The sequence below is a fragment of the Podarcis vaucheri genome, assembly GCF_965113315.1.
Source record: "Podarcis vaucheri genome assembly, chromosome: 6".
NCBI lineage: Eukaryota > Metazoa > Chordata > Lepidosauria > Squamata > Lacertidae > Podarcis > Podarcis vaucheri.
The window spans coordinates 63929439-63942335 of record NC_138764.1 but is presented as its reverse complement, the minus strand read 5'-3'; the positions used below and the strand labels follow the sequence as shown (position 1 = coordinate 63942335).

Sequence of the window (12897 nt, the reverse complement as noted above, 5' to 3'; positions counted from 1 at the left end):
CAAATCATCTCACGAGTACTTCTCTTTTTTAAACTGTGTGTTTTCAGGTCAATTTTTTTCTTACAGGTTTCCAATTAAAAATCTACCCAGAAATGGAATGGGATGGACTTTATCCCCTCTGGAACTAGGACAGACTGGGCTTTAATGGGTCTGTCTGTCCCTACACACAAGCAACGTTTTAGCTATTTCAGGCTAGTATGACTGGTTTGGCCCCACTGGGCACCACACTGTAGGGGGTACCACAATAATGCTGTATAACAAAGTACAAGAGGTGTGAGCACCAAATTTTAGCATCTCACAGGGTGCTGCTGGAATTTGAGAGCCTAAGGTTCACCACTGGTACACTGGGACTCCATTAATATCTGTTAGTTGTTTCTAACATAACAACGTATGTTTATTGTTCCTAGTCCAAGAGAATAGTCCATGCCAGCTCAGTTCCACATTCCCACAGCTTCTCTCAACTGTATTTTGGCATGCCGTTGCTCCTCCTCTTTGAGTAATTTTACTGAAAGGGAAATCTACATTATGCTTGAGAGCTTCAAGGGGACATTGCCTGAAGGATGGGGAGGCACAATTTCCTTTGTGACATCTGTCCTGTATAGACATTGCAAAGGGAAATTGTGTGAAAGTTAGTGAGGCAACAGAGCATTCTGATAAGCAGCCTCTTATGCAAAAAGACTCCCACATACAAACACATACACATGGCCCAGAAGGTATGGCCATATCCTTCAAATCATCATGGCAATGGGATTGTCCTTTCCAGGTACACCATTCTATCCTTTGGCAATTTCTCTCTAGTACTGCACTTGTGTCACAGTAGCGAACTGAAGTGGAATTATACTGTGGGGAAGAGAATGAGTAATTAATCAAGCAATTATTCTCATTTTAAAATGGTGCTGTTAAAGTACCATCATCCGAATCTCGGTGATCACATTATGTTCGGCAACTCAGGTAACATACTGACAGTATGTTGCTACCATCACCCGTATCATCCCATAAGAGCATAAAGGGGGGAATATCTGTTCTTTGTTACTTTTCATTGTACCCACAATGCACTTCACATGGCTCCACAGAATACAATGCTATGCACTTTTATCTATTGATTAGCACATGCCACAGTATGGTGTTCCTATTACCATGGTATTTATGAATAAATTTGAATATCCCTTTCCTTTTGATCCAGCTTCCTTATTAGACAAATGGCACTTTGAAATTTTACCTATTTAAATGAAATTGCTTCCTCTTCTTTTTCTTTTTGGTCTCGATAATAATAACAAATCCAACTTCTTTTATAAGCTTGATGTTGTTGGCTAGGGGTGGGTGGGTGCAAATAACTCAATCTGAAGTGTTAGACAGCAAGAGTACAACACAAATGCTGCATCTGGGTATGTTCTCTTCTCTAATTTTGAGACAAATTAAGGAGTTGGTATTTAAGAAGCCAGTATTACTGTGACTTCTAGCACTTCTGTGGATAACACACATATCAAAGAGGAATCTGTGGAACTCTCCTAGGAGACTCCGTAAGATGCTGTGTAAAACAAGACCTGCAGAGTTTCCTGCAACAGAAGGAGGAGGAGGCAGCAGAATGGAGCAGTAAAGAGAAGGCACTGGGGCAGCAAGGTCAGGGTAGGGATGATAACATATATTCCCCATGTCTAACATAGACTGAAATCAAGTCACTGTGCAAAGCCAAAGTCCCAGAGGAGTGGCGATTGCTGCGAGGCTTAGAACACGACAGATTGCAAGAGTCGGAAGCACATCATCAGGTCCAAGGGGATCGGTGGCTTCAGATGGTTGCCATCCAGGCGCAGATAGCGAAGACGGGGCACGTTTTCAAAATCTGAGGACGGATCGTGGAAAGCGACCATAGAATTGGGGCAAATCTGGGTCCCATTGATTTCTAAACAGAGGAAAGAAAGCACAGCAATAAGTTAGGAGAGTCAAGATTCTGCACTTCTCTTTTCACCCTCTGGTCTTCCATGAATCGTCAATTCAAAATCCAAGGTTATGCAGTGGTCCCTTTTGGCTTTAAGACCTATGTTTCCATTCATCATTGTGAAATATCTGGAGAAATCCTCCTTGTCTGCTTTGAACAAGGGCTTTCCCAGTTCATTCCTCAAGTCCCATATCACCCTCCCCCCATTTCATAGGCCTGTATAATCTAGTTTATAAATGATACAGACATCTTTCAAAAGAGGTTGGCAACAATGCTGCTGTGTGTACCCACACCACAAAAGTGAACATAGCTTTAAATGCACATAGAGGGACGTGGGTGGCGCTGTGGGTAAATCCTCAACGCCTAGGGCTTGCTGATCGCATGGTCGGTGGTTCGAATCCCTGCGGCGAGGTGAGCTCCCGTCATTCAGTCCCAGCTCCTGCCCACCTAGCAGTTCGAAAGCACCCCTAAAAGTGCAAGTAGATAAATAGGTACCGCTTTCTAGCGGGAAGGTAAACGGCGTTTCTGTGTGCTGCGCTGGTGCCAGCTCGCCAGAGCAGCTTCGTCACACTGGCCACGTGACCCGGAAGTGTCTCCGGACAGCGCTGACCCCCGGCCTCTTAAGTGAGATGGGCGCACAACCCTAGAGTCGGACACGACTGGCCCATACGGGCAGGGGTACCTTTACCTTTATAACATGTTAGCAAAGGGTGAATGTCACATTCCAAGGCTGCTTAGAAAAGGGATTAATGTAACACAGCTTGGTGTTTAGCATATTGGATATCCATGTCATCCCTGTACTATTCAGACAATATTGCAATCTGTACATTCCAATCTTAAAGCAGATCCGATGTAAAGATGTAACTAAATGCTTGGTACGGATATGTGACTTCAGTCATGTATAACTATTGATTGCTAAAGTGATGGGATGCATTTAGGTAAGCAATACAAGTTTTGCTCGTTGTGAACCACACAGAGAAAACTGAGAAACTTGCACTCAGTTTCCCATATGGAAGACAAATTGGCCACTGGGTCTCTCTGCAGGTTAAGCCTTGGAATCAGTCTGCATTTGTCATTGAGCAGCTCTGATTCTTCGCAAAAAGGGGGGGGGGGTTGGAGAGAGAGAAGGAAGAGGCTTAGGAAGACCCAGAACTCTGCTCTGAGGCCCCCCACTGCCCTCCTATGCACCTCTGCCATCTGAGTCCTACCATACCAACAACACAACATGTATTTCTACAGGGGGTCTTGCATACCCTTCAGGTTAGTTTTGGTAAGAGACATTCAGTGCTACTGAGATGGTGATGATAAGCAGCAGCAGCATTATATCAACAGAATGGTGTTGTTCCACTTCTAGGTTCCAAAGACCTGCTCAAACATAACACTAGATGGCCTCAGGCTAATGAAGACTCGCATCCGTATTATTATTGTAAAATGAAACTATTCAAATGGCTCCCTCGCTGGGGATGTTATGAAGATAAAATAAACAAGTTACTGGGCCTTTGCTGATTGTGATTTATAAATACTGGCTAACATTATTTAAAGGGGAAAAACAGTTGTTGTTTTCTAAAAAAAAAACCCTAACCAACAAAGTAGGCCATTATTTAAGCAGGAAAACATCCAACCTCTTCCTTTGATCTATTCTTCAAAGAACCTTAAGTATTCTGTAATTCAGGGATCACTAACCTATGCTCCTCCAAATGTTCCCAGACTCCATCAGCCTCAGCCAGTGTGACAATCAAGACTACTGGAAATGGTAATCTAGCAATATCTGGAGGCCCAAAGTGTTGCCATATCTGCTGTAAATGCTAGTGCTCAGAGGGCTATACAGAAGGCTGGTTATCAAGTAGCCAACTACTACACCCTTTCTAAAAAGGCTCAGTTTTTAGGTGTTAATTTATCTGTTGCTTAGCAGACATTTACTCATATTTAGGTTACAATATCATTCATCCCTAGCCCTGATTGGCTCTGCCCCCACCCTCCTTATATCACTTCCCTGAAGTCTGATCAGTTATCCAAAGGCACACATCACTGGTGAAAGTACTGAGTAAGAGTAAAGTCTAATACTCTTTTGTACCATGTTTAGGCAAAGCCAACCTGGAGTAGTAGTAGTGGTGGTTGGTAAAATTATGTTTACATATGCTTCTTTCCTCCTCTGTGTCAATTTAGATATCAACAAACCACCTTTGACTCTACTTGGGGATTTCAACAAGCCTGTTAGACAAAGGATCAGGGGGTTGTTGGCATTGCAAGTATCAGACTTATGGTGTGTGTGTGTGTGTGTGTGTGTGTTTGAGACAGGGGGTCCAATTCTCATTGGGACTATGGCAGAGACCAATGAAGCCACAGTCCCCATCCAAATCCCACCCTGAGCCAGCTTTTTTTTTAAGCTATGCAACGTGAACAATGTGGCAAACCTTGCATCAGATTTGGAACTTGTTCATAGCACAACAAAGCCTTCATTTGATCAATTGCTTTCCTGTGCTTATGCTTCTGAAAGCCAGATACCTGGGCTTTAAAAATATATAACAGAAGCAAGCTGATATATTTCCACCTTCCTAGAGGAGCCAGGGCAGGGGTGGCAGCTATTATTAAGAGAGGGGGGGAACCTTTTTAAGGGAACCAGCTGAGGATGTGAGGCAAAGAGGTTGGTAAAAAGCCATGCTTGGCTCCAAGGCATTGCACATTATAAGCACTGCAATTATGATTAACAGCAATCTTAATTATAAGAGTTCATGAATCAGAATTTGCTTCCTGTTGCTAAATCATGAACCATATGTGCACTTGAATCTCAGTGCAAACAGTTTATATTTCATGCCATGGCACCAGCTAAGGATTATATCCATGCCATTTCTTCTTTTATTGTTTCAGTCATCTTGAGAATATCAGGGGGCAGGGCTAGGATGGGGTCACCAACTTGGTGCCCATGGTCACCAGTGTGCCCACCAGCACCTCCTATGGTGTCTGCAAAAGGCCTTTGTACCTAACCCATTAAAAAAACTCACAACATAAGAGAGATGTTGGCTCTTCCTAATCAGTTCCTGTCTGCACTGGCTTAGCCTCTCTTACATTGCCAGTTAAACATGCCAACATTTCATTATCTGTCATGCTTGGACACCTACCTTCCTATCCAATTTGAGCTGAGGAGAGGTGCAAAGTGCTTCTCTTTCTGCTCTTTGAGGAGTGGCAGCCATTTCTTGTTATGCCACATCCTGATGGCAGCCATTTTGTGACTGGCACCTATGGCCCTTCCTTAAAGTTCAAAATGTACCCACTGGGTGGTAGTCAATAACATTTTAGTCACAGTAGACCCATTTAAACTTAGTTCCTGTCATTCATTTCTGTGGTTCTACTGTGAGTAAACTTAGTTGAACATCACCTACACAGTCCCCAAAAGGCTGATGCTCCTTATATTATATTTCCCCTCATGTAGCAACCTAGGCAGAGCAAAGGGCAAGGGTGGTGATGTCTTTGGCTGGAGTGCATCTCTAACTGAAAGTAACTAATGAAGTAATTAGTACCCTCAAACTGAAGCACTAATGAGACCCCATTACCATTTAGTAAAATATCTGCACCCACAAGTATCACATCCCTGCTGTGCAAAAGTGCTTTTATCCTTACTGCACAGATGGAACAACTGATGCTGTGAAACACATGCTTATCTGTTCAAAAGAAATTTTAAAACCCTTTAGGTCTTAATCCTGAGAAAACTCCCCAAGGGGAAGTTTGGGAGTGCCTCCTGAAATGGGGCAAGTCCCATTGCATTTTCTAGGTGATATCCAAGCTAAGTGTCAACTTGAATGCTGTGGGGTTAAGAAGAGGAAGGCCCAAATAAATCTCAGCTCCACATTTCCCTGCTTCTAAAAGTAGGTCTCTAGCCTTTGTACTTGCTAATAAAAGATGTAAAGTGTGACCTTAGGATAACCTTAGACTAGAGACTCCAAGGCGTGTGAATCTAAGTTATGAATTTAAAACAAAAACTTGTAATTTTAACACAAGAATCATTAGTCTTAGATCCTGCCTGTGTTCTGTTGAGCACGGGAGTCATAAATGTTGCATCAATGAGCTAGCCTGCTTCAAATGAAATGTTTTTGCCTTGAGCTGCCAGATGTGAATAAAGTTACTCAGAATTTAACTACATTTTCTCTCTTTGGAGCCCATTGTATAAGTTGGCTTCATTGGCCTAACCCACTGCTCTTCCAGAGTGCCAAAAGTTTAAAGCAAAGTCGGGGGGGGGATAGCACTTAGGCCGGTTGTTTCATGGCTTATTGTTTCCTTTGCTTGCTAAGAATTCTGGAAAGGATTCTGCATTCCTGCTCTCCTGCAGATGTTTTCAATCAAGGCAGCAGGTGGTGGGAGCTCCAGCAGCACAAACATCTGGGGGCAGTAAGGGCTTTGTTATTCCCATGACTGTGCTTGCGCACTCTGTGGGATGACACCTGTCCTATGAACTGACATGGGCTTTGCCCAAAAGTGTATGGCCCAAAAGCATTGGCTAGATTTTCTGCCTCAGATAAAAAGTATGGGTACTATATATCTTGACTTGGGCACCATTTGCTGCTTCACCTCAGGAAGCAAAATGTATTGGACTGGCCTTGATGGCCATTCTTAGGTGGCTTGGTTCTGCCACATGTTCTCCTGTAGGCCTAGCCAACTGCAGGTCTCTGCTGACTCACTTTCAATGGAATTGTTATTCAAGTAGAGGTGCTCCAGCTTGGAGTTGATGTAGGGGATGTTGGTGAGGTTGTTGTATGCCAAGTGCAACACCAGCAAGTTAGTGAGGTTGAAGGAATTCTTGGGCAGTCCTTTGTCGGAGAGCTTATTGTAGTTAAGCCTAATGAAAGCCAAGTTGGGGAAATCTTTGAAGTAGTTGTTGGGGATGTCTTCGATTTGATTCTCGTCTAGGAAGAGCTGGTGGATTGCATTGGGAACCGAAGGTGGCATCTTGTGTAGCCTGTTGTGAGCTAAGTTGAGCTGCACGAGGTTCTTGAGCCCCTTGAAAGTATTTTTGTTGAAGTTTCCATCATTCAGCTCATTGTGATGAAGGTCTAAGAGGATGAGGTGATTCAGGTTGCTGAATACACCAGCAGGGATCTTAGAGATCCGGTTCCTGCTCAGCCGAAGTTGTTCCAGATTGGGAGGCAAATTGTTGGGTACTTCCCTAAGATGATTCTTCTCCATGTACAGGAACATAAGGCTTTCCAACTTATCCAGCACCTTCTTGTTCACCTTCGCGATGCGGTTGTTATCCAGATTAATCCACCTCAGCTCTGTGGCATTCTTGAAGGACTCCTCAGGAAGCTCATCAATGAAGTTATTCTGCAGGTAGATATAATGGGCCCTGGGTGGGAAAATGGGCACTTTTCTCAGGTTGCGGCTATCACAGTAAATGGCTGAAGGGAAATCTGGAGGGCAGAAACATTCTCTAGGGCAGTCTGGGAAAACTGAGGGAGGTCCAGGTGGCAGAGGCGGAGGCAATTCTGTAGGTTCAACTGGTTCAGAGGGTGGAGGAGTAGCACGCTTTCTTCCAGGCTTGCGCCTCTGTCCATTCACCTCACAAATCAGCACAAGAATGAGTGGGAAAATCAGTCTGGCAAGCCCCTTCATGGTCTAGACAGTCACCTGTTAGAAGACAAGAAGAAACCATTGAAAATAGGACCATACTGGACATAACTTAGTGTTGCTATCCTTTTCTCCAGCACTGGATTTCCCCGACCAGAGTACCTTTAGGTGCAAAAGTGAAGTGTGTGTGTGTTTTAATGGCCAGTAGTACATAGCTTATTTGGTGCACAACTTTTTATGGTCAGGCAGAGCAATCCTGCAGTGGCATAGCTAGCTGCTATGGTGCCCGGAGTAGCGTGCGCACCCTAGGGATGGGGCAAGCCGCCCATGGAGTGGGGTGTGATGGGGCAGGACTCCTCCAAGGAGTTTGCCTGCTGCCTCCCCTTCAGCTGTAGGGTGGCTGAGGGGGAGGCGGTGGGCAGACGCAAGCCCCATACTGCTGTTTCAGTCAGTGTACAGCCTGCAGGCACCTGAGCCACCACATCACACCCAGGAGGGAAGCATGGCTTGAGCTGCAGGCCCCATGGTAAGCGCCGCCCCCCACGATGTGGCGCCCAGTGCACAATGCCCCCCCAACTACACCTCTGCAATCCTGTATACCAGGGGGTAGAGAACCTTCTTCAGCTCAAAAGCCACATTTTCTTCTGGCCCACCTTCTGGGGGCCACGTGCCAGTGGCATCCAGGGCCAGAGGCAAAAGTGGGCAAAGCAATGCATGTAACTCTTCTATTTGTGCTGGAGGCTGGTTTACACACACACTCATACACCCTGCTCTGTCCTCCAGCCAGGCAATGAAGAGGCAATATCAGGGTTCAAGTGCACATTCCAACCAGGGACAAAGATTTAAGAAGGGTATGACTGGTAAGGAGTTGGCTGTTAGTGGTAAAGAAAAAGGCCAAGGATAATCACTAAATGAGTTCTGCTCAGAGTAGACCTAGTGAAATTAATGGACCTATCTATATTCCACCTTTTAGGACAAGGTCCTGGCAAACGGGCTTTCAAAAATTAGTATTACCGTGCAGCAGTACAATAAATGCCATCAGTTATAAACCGACTCAGCCAATATAAAAAAATTCAAGAACAGCCTTAAAAACTTTTTTTTTTTAGGTCTTAAAGATTTTAAAACAGAGGATTGGTGGTTCATGTCCACTCCAGGGATGGCTGTGGGCCGGATTTCTGCATTGTAGGGGGTTGGACTAAATGACCCTTATTGTACCTCCCAACTCTGCAATTCTATGATCCTATGATAGTTAAACTCTGCACAAAACCAGGATTGGATACAACCCCAGGCTTTGAGCTCAGGTACTTTCTGCTAGAGCGCATACTATATTTAGCAAAATTTCAAAATCTGCTTAATTTTCAAATTTCAACAATGATATTTTGATGTTGAAATTTGTTATTTGTTACACTAATTTGTTTTGATTGATTTAATTTTAATTAATAAACTAATTAACTAAAATGTGTTGTTGCAAATTAACTATTGAAATTACTTCCAAATGCTAATTGCTATTGCATGTCTGTTGACAGCTATTGACAGCTGCTGACAGCTACATGTCAGATGCTGTCTGCTACTGCATGTAAGATGCTATCAAATGCGAATGAAAGCCATCAGATCAGATCAGTGGCTGTTAAAATAAAGGCTCAAGATTGGAACTGTCGTATTTGGACTAACTAAAAGTATTGGAGCAGGATGAAATAAGAACACCATTCCCTGAAATCCAGAACACGGGAAGTCATTCAAAATTGTTTAATTTGGTCTTGGATAATTGGCTTTTTTAATCGCATTATAATTTGGTGTTGTATTAATGTGGCTTTTATTGGATTGTTATAAATGAAAACTAATAAAAATTATTAATAAAAAAAGATGCTATCAAATGCTGATCACATCAGCCAACAGAGAACTGTCAAACCTTGCAAATACTTGTACATCAAATGCCGATGCCTAAGATATTCAGTAAATGTTTGGAGAACATGCATACAGCCAATAAACAAACAAGGGGCATTAGCCACCAAAACTAGAAGAAGAGAATGCTAAGGTGTGGGGTTCTTTTGCTCCATTTTCTGGTTCCTTGACTCATACTTTAGGGAACTAGATGTACTGCTTTATGGTGGTAGTCAACTAAGTTGCAATCAGAGCAGACCTAGTGAAACCTGTAATCCTAACACAGTCATGTTCATTAAGTTAAATCAGTCAACTTAGTTGAATACTACACTCAATATCTTCAATTTTCATAGCTTTCTTTTCACAGCTGTGGATTTGTGAAAGAGATAAATGTGATCCCCATCTTGCAGCCTGGCAACCTAGCCTTGGATCAGTGCCCCTCATGCCATCAGCACAGCTGGCTTCCAGCCTTGAGTACAGGAGGGTTCCCTGGAAAGGGAAAGCACCTGCCTTTACCAAGAGCATCGCCTAAGCTCATGAATACATATTGCAGTGCATATTCTTGGTTTTTGGTTTTTCATAAATCATGTGTTTACAGCTTGCCATCTCATCTCCTTTTTACGATACCAAAAGGAAGTGATTTGCACAACAAACCCTGCAGTTGAAAATTGTTTAGGCCTGTTGTCTTATTTATATATCTCTTTTAATGAATTCTATAGATGGACAGCCAATGCTGTAAAACATACAAAGTTCTCCATTGTATCTTTTCCTCCCAATCCCACAGCATTCCATACCTTTTAAAAATGGCTGTTTTATTCATGATGGTGATGATTGCACTCGGACAGCTTTTTAAGTATATGTTTTGGAAAAACTGAGGAGCACCTGCTAGCCAGTTCCATTTTCAGAATACCTCATTTCTTTTTTCAGCACCATCCTTTCGGTTGTGTGTGTTTCCTTCATCTTGAAAACAAAGAGCACATCTACCTTGTTTGTAAGCATAAGCATTGCTAACCTCTGCAGCAAGGCTGCCCTTCCCTTCATTACATGGAAGCTGGGACACCACACAGCCACTTCTAGAGTAGGTCTAGCATAAATATCTCACTGAAGAATAGCATCCTCTTCTAAACAACCATCTGGAAAGGCCCTTATTCTCAAGAGTGTCAGAAGAATAAGAGGGCTTCTCATGGTCACAGCTGTGAAGGAAATGTGAGCAAATTGTAGCCTGTACAACAATGTCCTTGAAAGCTGTAAAGAACCTGTAGGTGTAATAGCAGCTGAGAAAGGTGCAGAGAACTGCTGTCTTCTTACTGAAAAGCTAATGTCTACAATCTCTTCATTTTTCATGTGAGGAAGGGAAACAAGAATCATGCACCTATACCTATGTATTTGGACTGTGGCTCCTTCAAAAAAAAATTTTTTTTTAAATTGCTTGCAGCATTTGATGGGAGGCATTTTAACTTCCCATCCTGCCCTGTCTGAATCCTGTGCAAAATAACACAACAGCTTTTGATCCACCCAAACGTGCATCTTACACAAAGCTAATTGTTTGCATGGGAAAGCTGAACTAGAGAAAGAAGGGTGCCAACATACACAATGATTCTTTTTATTATTCTCATAATGACTTCATTTACTCGCTCCTGTTCTCTGCTTGTGATATATCCTAATAATCTGGGTCCAAATTATTTTGTGTGGTAGCACTGAAGATTGGAATTCAATTGCACACCCACCACCATCCTACTTTTATTAGTGTATCCTTTAAAATTTTAAGGACTTATTCATGCTTAATTGTGTTGCTTAATCTCTGCTGGGCTGTGTCTCAAACGGTAATTGTGATTTATTTTATTTTCCATATTGTATCCTAGCCATATTTAGCTGTGCCACCCTGAGAACATAGGATGTCATCAATAAAAAGAAAATAATACTCAAATTATGGAATTAAGTTTTCCCATGCTTTCCGTCACTCCATCCATCAGGCTTCCTAAGGACTTGGTTCTCATTAGGCATCAAAGTAAGTGGCAGATTTTTCAGCATACCAAACACAGCTCCAATTATGGCCAGATTTTTAAAAGAATGTGACACACACAGAGAAGGGAGAAGTGCTTTGGACATCTGGTCTTTAAAACCCGAAGCACAAGGCAGTTAGATCCAAACAGGCACAGTGGTTGTCATCATTAAAGCCATGCAAGGGAAATGGCTGGGTCCAAGTGATTTTGCAACCGTCAACTTATTAAATCCTTAGCAAGGCAGGAGCAACGCTGCTGAGGTTCCAAGGTTGTGAATACTCCAACACAATGTATCTGGCAAATGTGAATGCAAATTGTCAGAACATATGGAGAGGAAAGGGAAAGTTGCTTAGCTGGGGTGTGATGAGGTGGGCGAGGTTACTTTCTTCGTTTCCTGGCATCCTCCTACTGAGCGTGGAAAAATCCTGACAGCTTTGAACCACAGTGTTCCACTTCAGCACAAATGGATATTTTAACAGCACTGCCACCAAGCGCCTGCACTGAAATCTGCACCACACTTTTTCTCTCAGTTGTAAAAATGCACAAGCAGGGCCTAATTAACTTAGGAGCCTCAAATGGTGCCAAGGGGCACTGGAGCCATTAGAAGTTCTGCCAAAATGGTTTATTGCAGCTTTGGAACACGTTCAATGGAAATATCGCCTTAGTGATCTATGCTTAATATGGAAGCTGACTCACAAGACAATGAATCAGTACCAAATAGTCTTAAGGGTGCTGTCAGGCTCTCAACTACAGCAACCAGCAAAACAGGAGCAAGCTTCTCCCTTGGGCAGAAAAGAAATGGTTTTAGGCCCATACCCTGTCACAAACTTCCTTTGCAACCATAGATAAGTCATTGTGCTTGTTTTGGAAACTTTTCCAGAGTCCCTTTGCAGAATCGTATTGAAACTTGGTCCAGGGGACCCGTGGCCCTCCAGCTGTTGACTTTTGAAAACAAATCCAATCACAAGATTTAAAGTCAAGGGACCATGTTGCATTTTGCAGCTCCTTCTGCTTATTTTACCTAACAGAGCAGCTCCTAATCGTGGTCTATTAGAATGTATTCTGCAATTGGTCACGCTGGAAACACTGAGTCAAGCTGGTGTAACTCTAGGAACTGAATTGTCTCCCTTAAAATGCACAGGTAGCTCTCTCTCTCTCTCTCTCTCTCTCTCTCTCTCTCTGCCCTCATGCAGCTCTTTTGGATCAACTGACAAATCCCAAACCAGGGCCAGACTCTGGTAATATGGTGCCCTGAGCAAGAAAAAAATTGGGTGCCCCCCAATATTCCTTATTTTCACAATAATTATTTTTGGTACAGCTGCTTTTTATGGACCTTTTCAGTATGCACCTGTACAAATACAGGTGATATCGTCATCATAATGTTGGGCCCCTCAGCTCAGCACCTAAATGTGGCACTGCCCAAACCCAACTGAACACACACACAGAGAGATTTCTAGTTTTTTAAGTATGCACCTTTCAACCCATTAAAAGGGCCTATTCAGAGCCTATTCCAGTCGT

General features: G+C 43.1%; 1 protein-coding gene across 1 annotated transcript in view; it reads right to left on the bottom strand.

Annotated features, from left to right (window-relative positions):
- Window positions 1–355: 355 nt before the first annotated feature.
- PRELP (proline and arginine rich end leucine rich repeat protein) overlaps window positions 356–12897 on the bottom strand; it is a 29320-nt gene continuing 16778 nt past the window's right edge. Inside the window, exons 2-3 of the mRNA XM_082227179.1 lie at window positions 6610–7555; window positions 356–1900 (exon numbers count right to left, since the gene is read on the bottom strand). Of these exons, the coding sequence (XP_082083305.1) occupies window positions 1725–1900; window positions 6610–7540 (1107 nt within the window). The 5' untranslated portion in view covers window positions 7541–7555 and the 3' untranslated portion in view covers window positions 356–1724. The remainder of the gene's footprint in view (window positions 1901–6609; window positions 7556–12897) is intronic.